The sequence below is a fragment of the Papilio polytes genome, unplaced genomic scaffold, assembly GCF_000836215.1.
Source record: "Papilio polytes unplaced genomic scaffold, Ppol_1.0 DF822067.1, whole genome shotgun sequence".
Taxonomy (NCBI): Eukaryota; Metazoa; Arthropoda; class Insecta; order Lepidoptera; family Papilionidae; genus Papilio; species Papilio polytes.
In genome coordinates, this window is record NW_013527137.1 from 6,089,745 (window position 1) to 6,108,485 (window position 18,741).

Here is an 18,741-nt window from a genome sequence, read left to right on the forward strand (position 1 = left end):
GCTTCCAATCCGGTAATAATATCGAAATAACGACTCGTGCCGAGGCTCCTGAGGGAGCCCTCGAGCTTAGTTACTCGTAAACGAGGTTTAGGCTAAGCGCCATCTGCGCTCGGCCACCTCAAGTTCGGGAATCTGTAAATGCCTCTTCAAGGCAAACAGTGGCCATTAAGTCACAAAAAAAAATCATATTGCTTGTAACAATCACAACGTATTAAATTAGACTTCATCTTATGCTAGGATTTACGATAATAGTTTGTTAAAATAAAAAAAATGTTAGTTAAAGACAACTGTTTTAAAGCATGTTATAGAAGGATCCTATTACTATGAATGGAATAGGGGTTGTCAAAGTTAAAACATGTTAAATACTGAGAGGTATATAAAAGAGAGTGTACCTCCTCGATGTCCTTGATGGGCACCTTCTGGCTGGCGAGGTGCGCAGCGCGGCGCTCGCGGAAGTGCAGGAACCAGCCTCGCGACTCACGCTCCAGCAGGGCCTGCAGCGGGGCGGCAGCTCGCCGTGCTATATCACGCCGGTACAGCCGCAGATCCACCTGCGCACGTGCACCGTACACACACTGCTATTTATACCAGTCGTGGTTAACACACGACCACTACCTGTGTCCTCTGCGGCGTGGTGTACACGCAGGGCACGCGGGGAGCAAGACGCAAAGCATCCCTCGCGTCCGTCTTCTCGCTGGCGGCGCGGCGCATCGCACGCGACACCCATGCGGCCAACGCGGTTATGTCCTCCTGGTCCTCTTCCTGCGACATACAAAACACTCACCTCTATAAATGGACAGACTATAATACTTGGTGTTTTAAAAATCTTTATAACACACAATAAGTGTAAACCCTAATTTAATTTCATAATAATAGATTTCTCACCTTACAAATGAGTTCCGCCACTAAGTACCTCGACCGTTCTTCTCGAATTTTCTTATCGAGATCCCTAGCTTCTAGCGAAGGCATTCCAATCAGTACATCTAATAACCTAGAATTAATGTAAACAAAAGCGTACTCAGTACAAACAATTGTAGCATTAAATCTCTTTATTTCTTAGTAATATTCGACTAACCTATGCAGTCCTTGTAACAACGCCTTCCCCCCAGCTATCACAGACAACGGTTCATCTCTTAGCAGGCGGTCTCTCGCCACAACCACCAGCAGTGCGACAGCTCTCGCAACGTGGCAATACAACTCCTCCCTTGCACGCGCCCTGCCACGTTGCAGCCATCCAGCCACGCGCCACACGTGGCTCTGACCAGGAAAGTGACGGGATGGCACCTCGAATTCCCTAACATATATACATGAAATATAATTTAATGTACTCAGATCAGCGCTCCACAGAAGGAATCCAAAGCATGGCTACAGGGTTACGAGAACACAATGTTAAAGATCAAGAATTTTGTACTGGAAAATATATTACCTAATAAAAGATTTATATAGTGTAACTGTACAGAATTTGAACGTGTAAATTGATTTATAGATATTTTTACATAAGAAGAAATCACAATTCCTAGACTAAGACAAGGAACATGCCTCTGGAAAGGGTCTGTATTATTACACGGATGAAATGAAACTACGGAGCGATGCGGGAGACTAGAAAAAAATATACACAAGGACATAGAAAGAAGCAACTAGTGTCCACATACATGCTACGTATTGGAAGGACATTGGCGCCAACTAACTGTAGAACAAAAGAAATATCCTCAATCTTTAAAAGAAGGAAAGATATAAGATACATTTGTAAAATATGCAGCACAGATAATAAAGCATTCCAATTGACTTTACATAATCTGTGATCTAATGACAATTTGAATTGGCGCCAATGTTATGTCACATATACCATACATATATATTTGTCAGGGCAACATACCCCCATTCGTGTATCGATTCCAATTGTTTAGTACTTAGTTTCTTCGGCTTAAATACATTGTCCTTGTGCAAGCTTTATTGAACAAAAAACGTCTCATATATACCGATGAAAAAACCTATTGCGTCTATCACAAGCTCCAAGCTATCGTCTAATGACATGTGTCGTTGACAAATTATCCATGAATAATGAATGCTCTAATAAAAAAATAAACAGCCTTCATATGAGAGAAATGTAATTTCCATAATAATAAATGACATACTAAATTTCTTTAATCATAATGATAAATCTTCGTTTTAACCAAACAAACGACGATGTATTTTTATTAGCTATTCTAAACTTCGTCAGTGAGAAGTTAAAAAATCGAATTAGTATAGCCCGTGTTAATGAAAATATAGCTTTGTAATCTATACTATTATAATAAAACGTAAACACACACTTCTTTGTTGCCTAAGATGTCAGCGATTACAGCATATTTTTAAATAATATTTTTTTTAATAGAAAGCCCTACGCTTACGTCACGCTTTAGGCTATATATTTTCACGCCATTAAACTTAGAGGGTAAATATTTTGGATAAAAACCCGAATGTGGGAAAGAGATCATAAGTTGCTGCCAACATCAAGGAAGCAAGGTTGTCACCATGTCATGTCATTTTGACATTTGTAATTGATCATTTGACAAATGTAAACAATAAAATAAAATTTTCATAATTTCACGCGGATGAAGTCGCACGGGAACAGCTAGTGGCTAATAAAAATGATATCGGTTCAGTAGTTTTGTGGTTAAATAGTTATTTTTCCTCTCTATATTAGAATAGTTAGACCCTCATTCAATGTCCTTAAACTTAATAATTCATCCTCAAAAATAATATAGTAATTTACAGAACCCTGTTACAGTCTTTATGTAACTAATTATGCCGTACTATAGCAGTGAGTATGTCAATTAACGTAATAAAAAAGAGTGCGGGCATATGATTGCTTTGTTCCAAACATTTGTATAGGAATACTTACAAATGCGAGTATTAACGGATTAAGGAAATATGTATCTAAAGATGCCTTAGAAAACTTTGTACTGAGCATTTTTTTAATACACTTCACAGTAACTTTACGGATTACTTAGAAAACTCTTGGTGAAATCGTTAAATAAATAACGATCGTAGTGTTTTACTTTTATTTAATTGCCACTTTTAAGTACAAAAATTTCAATAAACAGAATCTTTACAGCCAACGATTTTGTCCTGCACATGCCATTCGTTCAATGGGACTTTTATGTAATGTATAAATATTGTGACCAAGCAACAAGAACATTTCGGATAGTCTATTTGATTAAAACTGACGGATTATTTAATGTGATCGAATTAAAAAGTTAGTTGAATAAATTATTAGAGAAGTCTCTATTTATTCTAATTGTACTTTTTTTAGTCACTCTAATTATTAAGAACAGTTCACTTGCAACTATTTTGTCCTGGAATTTTAAATCTACAATATGGTTGACATACAAAAATGCGCCACAGAATACAGTCAATGGTATTAATAGCTGCATATTGTCCCAGATTAATTCTACCATTTCCTTTTCATAATAAAGGCGCGCTAAAAGGCGAAGTAACATATTCTGACCCATAAGGACATTTGACAACTTAAAATAACACTATTTAGTATGTTAATTACTGGCTATTGCTGGCGATTCCGCCCGCGTGAAATTAAAAAATATAGCCTATGTTACTCACTGATAACGTAGCTTTTTAATAGTGAAAGAATATTGGTAATCGGTCCAGTAGTTTTTAAGTTATCAATACACACAAAAATCTAAATAATAATAATTACACATTAGTATAGATAGATAATTAATAAGTTAACTATTTAATAATCAAAAATTCAAAACACTTAGGAGAAGTGTACGAACAGAATGCCACCTTCTTAGTTTAAATCGGTTGTGCGGTTTTGGCTTACAAATTACGCAACTTAGACGCCAAAAAAAATATTGGATATTGGAACCGAATAGTTTTATCATATATTATACTCAAAGAATGGGTCTTCATTCAAACCTGAAACCTTGACTGATTAGTACACCTTGTAGGAGGCTGCCTACGCTGTGACGACGTACTTGACCGTAATACGAGAATCTTGTAGTCCCATTCATACGTTAGTTAAACTAATTTTTCATATAAGTTTACCTCTATTAATTATAACGACTAAAATGCGATATCGAATTATGCTTATTATGGGGAAGATTCTCTCTTTAGCGGTATTGTAACGACCTATGGTCCTTTATGAAACTAGCGCATCTCGTACTAAGAGACAAGTAACGCAACTTTAATTTCTCTGGTACTGCGTATAAAACTATTATTACCAGTCTTTTCGGTTTTAACCAATTCTAACGTATATTTATAAGATACTAGCTTTCGCCCGCGACTCCGTCCGCGTGCTATTTAAAAAATAAAAGTAAGTAGCCTATGTGTTCTTCCAGACTATCTAAATCTATGCCAAATTTCATCGAGATCCCTTCAGCTGTTTAGGCTACAAACTCTAACAAACATTCATCCATCCATCAAAATTTTCACATTTCTAATATTAGTAAGAAGATTGAAAAGCATTAAGAATACATAACGTAATAACGATGACGTCATCGCGTCACAAAACTGGCATTGTTTAGATATCCAAGTCCAATTGCATTTGTTTTTCAAATAATGCATAATAGTGTGAATTATTCAAACTAAAAACGTAACATATCTCTTGAACATTCTGAATTATGACGAAATGTAGTTGTTTTTTAGAACAAGAAGACAAGTACAAAATTCATTATAACAAAGGATGACAGTAACATAACTCTATTTTTGTGTGTTTTATTTAGAGCTGGCTTTATGGTAGAACATGATTGGGTGACCTAAAGTGATGGACAGGGGCACCCATAGGTCTGCGAATTACAGTCTCATATAGCCCTGTTCACATCCCGCTATAAGCCCTAGAAATTATGCTTTGTTCTTGACTTTTTTGAGTTATTTCAATAAATACAAAAATACAAACATCTCCTTTTTGAAATCGGTATAGATACTTCAAACATAATTATTTTCTATGTTCAAAGCTAAGTTAAGTTTTTTTAAGCATTTTATAATCTTCATATTCAATTCCCCAAGCGAGACTTATGTTATAAATTAATTAATAACATGCTTTTAAGTTAATAAGTATACACTAACAGCATTGTTATGTCTACAATATTACTAATATTTTTAAATTTAGATGGATGTTTGTTTGGTATCTCCAGAATAAAAGATCTTGATAAAATTTGACTCAAATATTGAACATATTCCGGACATAGGCTACTCAATAAGTTTTTTTTTTCAGAGGCAAAATCTAGTAACATAATATTTACTTACCCTTTTTCTCGTATGGCATGTAGTTGCTTTGGTGACAAAGGCTGTGGCTCCACTCCTGCATCCAAGGCTGCCGCATCCAGCTCATCGCAAGGTGGTGCGATTATAATATCTGAAGGCTTGTTACCAGGTCCCGTGAATTGTGATGGAGGGAGTACTGTGAAATATGGTGAGAAGTTTAAGAAGTTTTTTCATCAGTCCAAAGTATAATGTTTCTATTTTTAACAAATAGAAACATTATAGTACATAAACACCTTTGTTCTTTCCTCTATTAGAATAAACCACCATCTTGTCTATACATTCTCTAACAAATTGTATTCTTAATTTTGTGTAATTTTTATTATATAATAATTAATACTACTAGTAAATCTATTAATATTTAGTATGTTTGTATAGGAGTTTTGTCCTGACTAAACAAAAGATAAACTCACCAATAGGAAATGTCTTCCAGTGATAGAGGAAGTCCTCAGCGACTTGTTTGATATTATTGACCAGTTGCTCGACTTCCGGCGGCGCCCCGACCAGCTGCACATCAAAGTGTAGCGGCTCGCGCTCCGGGGGAGGTGGCTCCAGCAGCAGGGAGTTAGGCCGGGACGCGCGCTCGCCCTCGCCCGACATGTCTCAAGTACTCTTTTGTCTGGAGTACTCAAGTCGCATGTCGCGCTAACCGCATAATGATCTCCGGCGTTGCAGTAGGCGGAGAAATCACTTGACACCGACCACTTATTGTTTTATTATTTACATTCATTTGATCAATTTAGACCGACTGTGATCGGAACGCTCAGCAATTTACTATTATGAAACTTTATACGGTAACCGGTAACACTAATCGCTTCACTTAATCATAATGTAGAGCTAGTTGAATTCTTTGTCATGAATAACCATGACCTATGAAGAAAATTAATACATTTAAGGGATGGACTGTAGCCTATTTCACTTGACTTTTCTAAATTCTTTCGAGTTTTTAGTATGGTTGACAGAAGAATACAGATTAACAAAAGCGCCATCTATTATTGCGCCAAAAAGCTACTTATGAAATAAAAAAAAGAAATTTCTGACTGTCTCTAAATACATCATTTATTTTTATTTACTGAGCAAAAAGATGAAATTATTAATTCCATAATAAAGTGCGAAATTCTCTCGATTTGAAACAAAGGTCGAGTTTCATGTCTGTCTGGTATCTGGCATGTCTAAGACGTTTAATGTTATCTGTGGAAAGAGCTCTTGTCAATGTGGTAATTTCGATCTTGTTTAGAAAATATTGGCTTTATTTACGACTTTTATTTGCTTATGAAATAACAAATTAGACACATTCCAACAGTTACATGTAATCAAATTTGAATACCTCACTGGACAATAAAATATTAGTTCGCGGGACCTTCAAGTGGCTGCAAGGCGATCGTTTCGGGTATGTCCTACATTGCACATAAATTTTGATGATTATTCGTAATTTCCGCTATAGACCGTGATTGAAACAAGTAGAATTTCTACTTCTTATCGGTATCTTAGTTGGTTTTAGTTTAGGTAAGTTGTGTGTTTGTTGCCCTCGATTAGTTAGGCTTCTTTTATTATGCTGATTATCATTTGTTTTTAGGCAATGGAGGCGATGGATATACAGGCTGTTGAGTCAAAATTGAGTGATGTAACGGTGACCGCGATACCTATGACCAGTAAGAACGTGCACAAGGACATAGGACATAGTGGGAACAGCCACGCAACAATCTCCACGGTGCCTGCCGCTTCTCCTTCGTCGATCGGTAAAGACAAGGATAACGGTATGTCAAAATATGCTCAGTTGTTAGCAGTTATTGAAGAAATGGGTAAGGAAGTGAGACCAAGCTATTCAGGCAGTCGTAGTTCAGCGGAGCGTCTAAAACGAGGCATTGTTCACGCGCGTATTCTTGTCAGGGAGTGCCTGATCGAGACTGAGAGGTCAGCTAGACAGTAATTATGTACTGATCTCACAAACAGTCAATTTGTAGAATTCATTATAAAATATACTAATAACTGCCAACAGATTATTTTTGAGATATACAGATTTCTCAAAACTAGAGTTGGTTCAATGCTGTTAAAAAAAACGGTAGAATAGATATCTTTCTCTCCTTTTATTTTATTAATAACTGCTTTACTTGCTCAAAAATACTAGAATAATGTTCTTCATACCAGGACTGACTCTAAATTAATGAATCTGTATACTCTTGCAACATTACCACAAGGGATGGGTGTTCAACAAACTAGTTGAAACAACTGATGTTCAACTATTAACACTAACTGTTGACCGTTTTTTGTTCAACTAGTTGTAATTAATGTTCTACATAGAAATCTCTGTTCATAATTTTTTTACGCCATCAGTCTTTGACTCTCTTTTTTTTAATGATTGACTAAACCAATTTTTCAACTAATTGAAAAAAAAATTGTGTTAGATTTTTTGATGTCTATAAATTACCCATCCCTAATTAGAACCAAATTAACATATTTGTATTTGAAATTTATTTTTAAACACAAATCATTATAAATTCTTTTGTTAGCATTTTATTTTGTAATCTCAGGTCAAAGGTGACAAGGTCATTTAAAACTTAAATGGTTAACACATACATAGTTAAAGATATACAAATATAATATTGGAATTGTTACTTGATCTGGGATTGTTATTTTGGTATGTGACAAAAAGTAAAAAATACAATGTTCGTAAGATCGGGTTTCTTACAACGATTGGGTTGTTTTAACTCCCGATATTTCGGCACAGTTGCATGTGTCATCACGGGCTGGCTGAAGTGATGCCGTAGTTTGAAAAAAGGTAAAAAATGGTGCATGCAACTGTCCTGAAATATCGGAAGCTAAAACCCAATTGTGGTCAGAAATCCTGTATTTTACGAACATTATATTTGTACGACGACAGTTTAAAGTAATAAAAATAGTTTTATTTTGAAGTAAAAAGTAACTATTTTGAACATTTTAACAAACAAATTAGATTAAACTATAATAGATATAATTCAGGGTACTTAGACATAAAGTTATAACCTTTTTGAGTTTCTCTATGTGACAAATATATAAAAAACTAAACATTTCCATGATTAATTTTAACAAAATTAGACTATATGAAATTCTACTTTATTTATAATATACTTTAAATAATTGCAATAAATGAATAAAACAATAGATATGAGAGTATGAAATATTTAGACATTAATTTGGGATGAAAAATTATGTCATTTTTTCACATTTTCATTAAATTGAATTTAATTATATATCAAACAAATATTTAGTATATCGTAATGCTAACATAAGAAGTATCATAACATTGTTGGCAGTCTCATGATATGTAATATCGTAAAATGCAAAGATATGTACATATTGATAAGCCTTACACAAAACATATAATATTTTGTAACATGTCTAATGTTACACATATGTCTAAAAATATTACTCATAGGAAAGGTAAGACTATTGGCACTGTCGTGGAACTTATACAAATCACAATTAATAAGTAAATGAGAGGTTAAAAAAACACACTTCGGTCTAATTATATGTACAGATAATGAAATAATGTTTAAAATCGGCCCAGTGGTTATTGCGTTAGTCGAATACATACAAAAATATAAAAAAAAGAAATCTTTCCTCTTTATAATATACGTAAAGATTGTCTGTAGTTCCTCTGGTGTGGATGTCAATGGGCATTATTAACCACCTTGGTGTTCCCATCGTTTGCCCCCTTTTCTTATAAAAAAAATATCTATATGTACATATGTTTTCATATAATTGTGTAAAATGTTCTGATATGTCCTGAATGAACAGGCTGTGATTGCAACATTTATTGTGAACATCTACCTCAGACGAAAAAACAAAAGATTAATATTATTAATGTTTATAATAGTTGTTGTTAAGATTAAGTACTGGCAACACTGATTGGTATTATAGGTTTTTTATGTATTAGATTTAGAGGCGGATTAACAGTCTAGGTATTTTTATACAAGAATAGTCAAACAAAATTGGAGTAAGGAAAGATACTGCTATTGCAGGTTCTGTCAGAAAATATGTGAAAATTTCATGAGTATAAAAAATCATTGCATGAAGTTGACATTGACAGAGTGGCGCTAGTGAGCTATTATAATTTATGACAAATTTCTATCAAGTTAGGTATTCTCGTAAATCGTTAGGCATTATTTGCTATGATGTAAATGCTGTTAACTAATCAATGTTTATAAAACACACATAAGTTCCAGTTTTTATGGTTGTAGTTTTTATCTCTTGCCTAAAAAACTACTTTGTTATAGACAATCCGCCTCTAGACTCTATGGTTGTAGAGAAGAGACTAGGTAGAGTTTTGTGCTGTATTTACAAGTTATAAGAAAATATTTAGCTATTTCAAGTTTGATCAAGTTTTATTACACTACTCGAGGCCTAGTCTTATTTCCTTACAGATATTTTTATATAAAAGGGACAAGATATTTAGAAATAATCATACTTTTTGAGACCAATTTATGGATCTATTATCATTTGGACTAAAACAATAACAAAAATTGAAAATTATCTTTTTTATTTATTACAAATTCGAAATTTTACATTTAAATTTAATTAATTTGCATATTAAATCACATTTTTTCAATGTGAATTTGGTAATATCGTTTTCTCAAATACAGTGTTCCATTTAAAATATGATTTGTCTGTTTTTTTTTTTTAGTTTGTAAAAAGCCAGTATCTATTTGTAACATGCACAATATACTCAATGCTGAAGTAATAATGAAGTCAGTGATATTATTGTGTGGCTGTTGAACTATAGTCAGTGTCAGATGTTTTTAATTTAAAAAAAAAAATAGCCAATCATGTGTGTGACCTCATATTAGCATACTTTAGATTGTAAGGTAATGTGCTCATTTTTTTTTTCGGTAATATTTTTTTCGATTAGCCCTAAGTTGTATATAGTTTACCATTTAATTAACTAATAAACCACCTTCGCACAGTTAAACAGATGGGCGTTAATTTTTGAATATTTAGTACATGTTGGCATTTTATTAGATTTAATGTAATGAGCGTAAAGCCGAGATGTATACGAGAACTACGAATACGCTAGAAATGTCTATGCTAAGTATATCTGTAATCGCCCGTTTAGCGAGATCTTTATTGTAATAAAAATTATAAAATCAATTCGGTCCAACTGCTGCAAGTATACTAAACTCGTTTAAAATAATTGTAAGACGAAATAAAGGTATAGAATTAAAATAAGTTACCATTAATAATTAGAGTACTTACGTAAATGTTATTCTGAGTATTGTGAAGTCCATTTCTATGAATATTTTTTATTCGTATACACGTACATTATTTACATTGACAGAGGAATTTCAAATCTTAGCTCCTTATTGTAATTCCAATATGTACAGTAGCGGAAATTCGCGGTGTTCTACTTCAGGAAATAATGCCTTTTTTTTTAAACGACGCAAACTCCGCCATTTCTTATAAATAAACAATAAGAAAACAGTGAATAGCGCAAACGAAGGAATAATAATTAAATTAGATTAGCCGTGTATCACTAACCGAATTTTTCATACAGACACATTAAAATCTGTGTCCTATTGGTTTTTGATCCGCTTCGTCGTTATAATGTCTTTAAGGAACACAGCCAGTTTGCCCAACTGTACCGTTTTAAATAAAAATGTGCACGAACTCGCACCATACTATGACGTCCTCAAATCAATGATGTTGCCCATTTTTTTGACTTTTAGAAATTCCACAGATAATATTTCTGAGAGCTGACACGCTCTTATTTAAACCTCTACAGCCTTACAAGTAAAAGCGGTATAAAGTTAAACTTAGGAATAAACTGACTATAAAAAAATGTACTAATATTTCTTTATACTCAGTTTATTCCTAAGTTTCTTTATGCCGCGTTTATTTCTAAAGCTGAGTAAACGTTTTTAAAGATTTTTTTATATAACGAGGTTATTACGTGTACATTCTTATTTAAAATGTTTATTTATCAATTTTATTTACCCAATAAAATTATCTTTTAAGTTACAAACTGTTACCATTGTATTGATATATTTATTGCGTAATTTCGACCGCAGTGTTACCACAAGGGGCATTTGATTTCTAGCAAACTTTTTAGAAAATGTAATTTGTAAGTAAAGAACCATAAAACAGTACAAATGTTAGAGAATTAGTAAAGATATGTGTTATAGCGATACTGAATATAAATGTTGAATTTTTAACTTCGGATTAGTGTTAGTATACGGTATTTATTATTGTATGGACTTATTTTTATTATATCATTAAATGGGTTTAAAATTAAATAATTGTGGTTTTATTCACGCCTTAATTTGAAACACGCAATTCTCGCGTTTAATAATGCTTTTTTAATTTGAAATGTAAAAGTTACTTTTTTCGGCACTGAGTGTAATGAAAGCGTATTCAACTTTTGTGAACAATTTCCTTTCTCACTTAAAGTGAAACTTTCAAGTTTTGAAGGTATTGACATAATCCTGAGTGAACTTGAAAAGTTCGTGTTATTGATATTACGAAGGCAAAGTTGAAACTTTTCCGACTTATAAAAGTTCAATCAACCGGAGAAACGAAGTGACGGGTTGTGTTTTATGTAACTTTTAAGTAGATTAAGTACGGATAACTTTTTATAAACATCATTAACAAAGTTTTTTTTTTCGATATAACAAAGTGTTACATTTTTACTCATACATATATTGTTTTTAAAACCAGTACACAAATGATGACCTGTGAAATTATATTTTAATAGAGTTTAAATATCCAAGACTAGCTGTTGCTCGTGACTTCATTCGCGTGAAATTTAAAAAAGATATTCTATGTTACACTGAAAATGTAGCTTTTTAATGATAAAAGAATTTTTAAAATCGGCCCAGTAGTTTTTAAGTAATTTCAATACATACAAAAATAGATCTTTCCACTGTATTATATTAGCATAGATTTTAAAGAACTTAGTTTTACGGTCCTAAATTTAGTTTAATTGTAAGATGGTATTTTGCAGTTAGCGATGTCTATGTGGAGAACACGATTGCGATGGGAGACTGGGTACAGTGCGGACTCAGTAGAGTGGTGTCCAGTGTTGCCCTACCAAAATGTACTCGTGTGCGGCACGTACCAATTGGATAAAAAAGATGAAGGTATTGATTTCAAATACGCTATAGAGGTCGGAACATCTTACTTCTTGCTATTACAAATGCGAAAACATAGATGCATGTAGAGTTGTAGCCTTAACGGCTGAACGGATTCTGATGAAATTTGGCATACACGTACAGGATAATCTGAAAGAACACAGGCTACTGACTTTTGTTTTCTTTTAATTCCCCGCGAATGAAGTTCCAGTCCAAAGCTAGTATTTTTAAAATTTGAAATAGTTGCTAAATGTATACACAGCCTTTTCGAAATTGTATTCGACAGTACCTAAATTCAATAGATTTTTATTGAATATATATACATGATCTTTTTCCAGGTCAGCAAAATAAAAAGCAAACGCGTCTTGGTAGGATATATTTATTTCTCGTCAATAATGACACGAAGGAATTAATCCCCGCCCAAACGATTGACACGGCGGGAATATTGGATCAGAAATGGTGTTACCACACTATTGGAGGTTATCCTATTTTAGGTGTGGTCACATCTGAAGGCAAACTCCAGTTATACAAACTGCATGATATTGATAATTGTATACAATTAAAGTTATGGATAGAAGTTTTGATTGGCCAAGAATTGTTAGCTCTGTCATTAGATTGGTCGAGTAATAAGACTATGGTAGATGAACCAATTATTGTCGTCAGTGACTCAGCTGGACATATTAAATTATTTAAGGTGTTAGGAGACAGTTTGAAGGAATTGTATGATAGAAAAAATCACGGATTCGAAGCTTGGGTGGCGGCTTTCAATTATTGGAACCCTGACGTCTTTTATAGTGGTGAGTTATATTATTTAGAGCCTGTCCTACCACTGGCTGATAGAGGCTTAGATAGCTGAAGAGACGTTACTGTCAGATAGCGTACCAAAATTCGATACACACATTGTTCACATGTTTTATACGTTAGATTGTTATTGACACAATTTCAAGAATTGTGAGACAGTCCCTAAAGTTTGCAGTGTAATTGCTGAACGATCTCGATGAAATATGCCATAGTCAGTAGAGCATAGTCTGAACGAACACAAAGGCTCTCTAAGTAGTTTTTTAAATTCCGTGCGGACGGGGTCGCGGGCGAAAACCCGTTAATAAAATGTATATTATTCTTTATCATAACTTCTAGGTGGTGACGATTGTATGTTCAAAGCGTATGATTTGCGAACACCGGACGCAATCGTCAGCAATAAGAAACACGAGGCTGGAGTGACGGCCGTCAGGAGCGACGTCGATACTGAACATAGACTGCTGACTGGCAGGTTTGTTTAACACCTTATAAAGCGGCCACCTGAATTCCCCAAAATAGGGACCGTTGCTCGTAGATATCGCCAAGTTCAAATGAATTGACTACCTTTAATAGACAGAGGACGGACAGAAGAGGGATAATTACTCTCCTAGACTTCAGTTCCCCTTCTCATCCTTATCAGAAAAATCTTCTTCTTCGTCTGTAGCTCTACAGCCCTTTGTGGGCCTTGGCTTGGTCCAGCATTTTTTTCCATTTCGGCTTATCTCTGGCCACGGTCCTCCAGTTTGCTATGCCAACGGTTTTCACGTCTCTACTTATGCCGTCTATCCACCGGAGCTTTGGCCTCCCTCGACTTCGACGGTCCTCGGTATTACTTGTCATTATCAGAAAAATGTGGTATCGGAAACGGGACTTATCTCCGGCCCACAGATTTGAATGCATTAGAGATAAAATGGGTGAACTTAAAATTTTTAAAAATGATTTGAATCTATCAAAAATTGCTATAATACTTAAAATTTCGAATTTCCTACATACAACTTTTAACATATCAATCGATAATATTTCTGTACAGTTATGATGAAAAAGTTCGATTATGGGACGCGAGGAATCTAAAATGCTGCATAACCGAAGTAGATGTCAACGGCGGAGTTTGGAGACTGAAATGGCATCCATACAACAACGTAGTACTATCTGCCTGCATGTATGGAGGTTTCCGATTATTACGTGTTGATAAAGAAATATCAATCGTTTGCAAATATTTGGAGCACGAAAGCATAGCGTATGGCGCTGACTGGAAGTTCGAGGAAACATCGATAGTTGCAACTTGTTCCTTCTACGATTGTAAATTACATATAAGTGAAATTGTTTTCTAATAAAATTGTTTTTTAAGATAAGTGTATATTTTGTTTATTTGGATTTTGATTCTTGATAAATATTAACTAATTTAAAACTTAAAATTTGTTGTTTAAACTGTGAAAGGCCAGCGAAATTATCTATACTAATGTAATAAAGAGGAAAGATTTGTATTTCTGTATGTATTGAGATAACTCAAAAACTAGTGGACCGATTTAAGAAATCTTGCAATGGTATATAAATTATAACACGGCTAAACTCACGTGATAATATTCGGTATAGGCACCGATTAATCGGGTATACTCGCTATCGCGTCGCGACGGACTGCAATGGTGCCATTTTTTTAAGCAACCTATGTAAGTTATTAGTAACATAGGCCATATTTTTACTATTTTTTTTAGTTTTACGTGGGCGAAGTCACGAGCAACAGCTAGTCCTCCATAAAGATCTAACGTAGGGGAAAGAGGGCAGCTAACATTAGTAAATGATCTAATTCGTACTTGTGTTTATATCTATTGTACATTTATTGGAGTCTCTAACCACTTTTAGAAACTCTATGCTTAATTTTAACGTCACTGAAGCAGGAATAAATAAAATCCAAAGCATACTTTTAAACATGTTGTATTTCAATTTGCTTATAATGTCATGATAAATATAATTTTATAACAATTACATACTTAATAAAGTAATCATTTGCCGTAAGTGTTAAAAAAATCCTTACACAATTTACATTAAAGGCTTTGGGCTGTTCCGTACTAACAAACCTTCTAATAAAGTTATTTTAAAAACACTAAACTGGCCTGATTCTAATATAAATTTGTACCTTAACATTTTTTCTACAGTCCTTGTAACTATTATCTTGTTTACACAATAACCATCGGCAATCGCACCTTAAGCATACTTTACCCAACTCTACCCACAATTCAAAATTGAACACAGTCAAATAAGACGCCATATTGTTTTAATTACTTGTTAAAACAATACCCCAACATCGACTTTCGAATGTTTCATGCGCTACATCAAATTTTCGTTTTTCAAAAAAAAATTTTTTCTAGATATGTCAATAAAGCCTATTACTGGGATGATAGTAACATATAAGTTAAAGCATCCAACATTTTAGATAAGCATCGAGTCATTTTGTGAGATATGATGTGGGCTGTAAAATGATATAGACTGATATGATGTGGACTGTGATGACATGAACTGTAAAATAATATAGACTGTGATGATGTGGACTGTGATGACATGAACTGTAAAACAATATGGACTGTGATATGATGTGGACTGTGAAATGATATAGACTGTGATGATGTGGACTGTGATGACATGAACTGTAAAATAATATAGACTGTGATGATGTGGACTGTGATGACGTGGACTGTAATACAACGAACTAAAACTAAAATAACCAGAATAAACATGTGGATGAACACTAGGAATGAATTATTGTAAACAACTCACAATAACAAGCTATTATTTGATACATGAAACATTCGAATTGTTTTTTGTTATAAAATAAGCGTAAACGTGTCGATACCATAGTAACGATACGGCGCAGTCTGACGTTGCGATATCTGCAGAAATATTTGCATACAAATGTTGCTACACTAACAATTTAATAATTCCAAATCAATTTTTATTATACGAAAAACTATTTATTTAGACTAGTCCACATTCTAAAATGGCAACTAAACCGTATGATTTACGTAAAAATATTTTTTTTAAATTACTTTTTTTTACAATTGCGTAACCATCTAATTTAATATCACTGTATTGTTAAACAAAACTGTAAACAATACGGTTAAGATTGTTTCATGACCAGAAAGTTTACAATAAATCAAAATGAATCCTTCAATTACCGAAGGTTTTTTTTTAATACTTTTCAGATGTAATTCTTTTAATTCCATCATTAAATATATCTACATTTAAAACAATCTACTTGTTCCGCGTTACATTAAAATTAGATTTACACCAGAACTTATATAGTTAATGGAACTAGGCTTTATCATTTATTGACCGACTTCCCAAAAGGAGGTACTCAATTCGTCCGTGTATATCTTTTTCGATAAGACTTCCTTGGATCTATATGCACTCGATGTTAGTTCCTATCAGTTCCAAAGGCAGGCAAAAAGCTGCAATTTTACACATTTATTGTAAACTTTCAAATATTTCATAATTTAAACATTTACAAATATATTATAGAATACTGTCTGTAGTACCTTGATTACAATTATCTAATACCTGCTAAAGACGATCAGTTCTAACAGTTTTAATATATAAGTCTAAGGGCCTGTCCCACCACCGGCTGAGGCTCAGATAATGACGTCACTATCAGATAAGGTAACAAAATCTGATATTTCCATCACATATTTCACACGTTGGATTGTTATGACAATTTACAATTTGGTGGGTACCCTAACTACAGTTAAAACACAATATGTAGGCAAAACTTAATTCAATTGTCAATTAAAATGTTGCCTACACACGTAGTTTTAACTGTAATTAAAAATCTCAGAACTGGTCGTCTATAGCAGGCTTTACAAAGGAGTTCCTTTGTGTTATTTACATGTCTATATTTACAGTCAGTATACACTTAGTATACATTACATAACGTATTATAAAATATTCTGTACATGTAAATGTTATTGGCAGCTTAATAATTTAAAATGTTAACAATTATAATCTACACTATCTCATTTTCTATGTTACATTTATTTTTCTTAATTATTTCCTAAGACACTTAACGTCACAACACAAATAATTGCCAAAGAATCTTTTTATAGCATTTCAAACTGTGCAAATTAATTTGAAAAGTGAAATGTTGGTGTGATTTTTATATTATATATTTTTTTATAAAGCAAGGAGTCAAGTTCGGTTAACTTTCATGAAGATGTTTTTTAAATAACATTACAATAAAAACATTTTCAGCATTATCTTTTAAAAAAGATTATAAAAGTTAATTGTACTTTGACATGTATTAAAACTTGTATTTTTTTGAAAATAAAAGAAATGGATTTACTTATTCATTCTGCTGTTTAATCTGTATTTCTAGTTTTTAGATTAAATTTAGTATGCAGAATTTTACAAATGAATTGAAATTTGAACTTTCAGCAATATAGTCAGATTAACTCCCGAACTCAAATATATTTAGTAATCACTAAGGGGCACCTTAGCATTTATTTATATTACTATAGGTAAGGTATCAGGCAACCCAGAGTGTAAATTAAAAAAAAAACCATTTTTTTATATGCCAGTTATATTGGTGATGAAAAAAAAAACAAAAAAATGAATTTCCAATAGATTTCTTGTTTCCAACACATACATGTTACACTGCCTTGTATATTTAACAATGGGAGAATGTACTTAAAAAGTCCTTAATAATAAAGAACTGGAAAATGAAAATCCACCATATTGTAGACATAACAAAGATTTTATTTTTCTTTACTGGCAACACTCACTGCACAGGTTATTGTAATTTAAGACAGAAATGTACTTTTAATTTGTCAATATTAAAAAAAAGCGCATATTAAAATATGACTTGAATTTCCACTATCATAAAATAAGATAAACATATCACCGTCCCCTCACTCTTTGAAAAAAAAACTGTATCCATTACCATACAAAAAATGTAGATAATGTATGGCAGTGGATACTAGTTAAATGGCCACCATACAAACATCCCATTTTTTTTAAGTTTTGGTAACAAATTCGTCAGATCTCAAAATTTCATACTGCATAGTAATAAAGTCACAACTTATATTTTATATGGTATCGACAGAGACAGCGATTTCTCGCATTGCAAGGTTTAAGAGAATCTTTTAATAGAGTATCTTTCGTTACAGTACATACTTGTGATGATAAACATATTGTGCAGCAAATACCTGCCGTTTATACAAAAATGTACACATACAACTGATTCTATGTTAATATCACGACTAAATAAATATTCCATGATAAACACATCACCTCTTTGTGATATAAAGCAAAGAAACATACGCAGGAGCTACATACAATTTATTAAGAAAAACTGGATGAATGTATAAAATAAAAGTATGTAAAAACAAGACAGTCCATAAACGACATTTTGTTGCATAATTTCACGCGTCTATTCATTTATCTATGCGTTTGACACAACTTTATACATGACATATAAAATATACATGCAAAGGAAGCATGTTACAGCCATCGTCTATACATAACGAGTAAGCGTATTCAACGAACGTCGCGCGCTACACGCCGCTGCCTCACCGCGGCGCGCTACCGGCCG

At 33.3% G+C, this 18,741-nt stretch overlaps 4 protein-coding genes across 4 annotated transcripts in view; 2 read left to right on the top strand and 2 right to left on the bottom strand.

Annotated features, from left to right (window-relative positions):
* Positions 1 to 6,206, bottom strand: part of LOC106106899 — a 17,557-nt gene extending 11,351 nt beyond the window's left edge. Inside the window, exons 1-7 of the mRNA XM_013287558.1 lie at positions 5,676 to 6,206; positions 5,248 to 5,401; positions 1,847 to 1,948; positions 1,076 to 1,294; positions 886 to 991; positions 616 to 762; positions 306 to 551 (exon numbers count right to left, since the gene is read on the bottom strand). Of these exons, the coding sequence (XP_013143012.1) occupies positions 306 to 551; positions 616 to 762; positions 886 to 991; positions 1,076 to 1,294; positions 1,847 to 1,948; positions 5,248 to 5,401; positions 5,676 to 5,862 (1,161 nt within the window). The 5' untranslated portion in view covers positions 5,863 to 6,206. The remainder of the gene's footprint in view (positions 1 to 305; positions 552 to 615; positions 763 to 885; positions 992 to 1,075; positions 1,295 to 1,846; positions 1,949 to 5,247; positions 5,402 to 5,675) is intronic.
* Positions 6,207 to 6,462: 256 nt separating this feature from the next.
* Positions 6,463 to 14,506, top strand: LOC106107335 (diphthine methyltransferase). Its single transcript, XM_013288156.1, has 5 exons — positions 6,463 to 6,652; positions 12,239 to 12,374; positions 12,704 to 13,162; positions 13,503 to 13,635; positions 14,194 to 14,506. The coding sequence occupies exons 2-5, from the start codon at positions 12,245 to 12,247 to the stop codon at positions 14,492 to 14,494; spliced, it is 1,023 nt and encodes a 340-aa protein (XP_013143610.1). The 5' UTR covers positions 6,463 to 6,652; positions 12,239 to 12,244; the 3' UTR covers positions 14,495 to 14,506.
* On the top strand, positions 6,842 to 7,192 carry LOC106106900 (cyclin-dependent kinase 2-associated protein 1-like). Its single transcript, XM_013287559.1, has one exon. The coding sequence runs from the start codon at positions 6,842 to 6,844 to the stop codon at positions 7,190 to 7,192; it is 351 nt and encodes a 116-aa protein (XP_013143013.1).
* Positions 14,507 to 16,572: 2,066 nt separating the features above from the next.
* Positions 16,573 to 18,741, bottom strand: part of LOC106106901 — an 11,973-nt gene continuing 9,804 nt past the window's right edge. The window contains exon 4 of the mRNA XM_013287560.1: positions 16,573 to 16,606. Coding sequence (XP_013143014.1) covers positions 16,573 to 16,606 — 34 coding nt within the window. The remainder of the gene's footprint in view (positions 16,607 to 18,741) is intronic.

What these genes read in the sequence shown, in the direction of transcription:
- LOC106106900 (XM_013287559.1), top strand. Translation starts at nt 6,842, where the DNA reads ATGGAGGCGATGGATATACAGGCTGTTGAGTCAAAATTGAGTGATGTA.
- LOC106107335 (XM_013288156.1), top strand. Translation starts at nt 12,245, where the DNA reads ATGTCTATGTGGAGAACACGATTGCGATGGGAGACTGGGTACAGTGCG. An exon ending in CCCTGACGTCTTTTATAGTG is followed by an intron (nt 13,163 to 13,502) that starts GTGAGTTATATT and finishes CATAACTTCTAG; the next exon opens with GTGGTGACGATTGTATGTTC. An exon ending in CATAGACTGCTGACTGGCAG is followed by an intron (nt 13,636 to 14,193) that starts GTTTGTTTAACA and finishes ATTTCTGTACAG; the next exon opens with TTATGATGAAAAAGTTCGAT.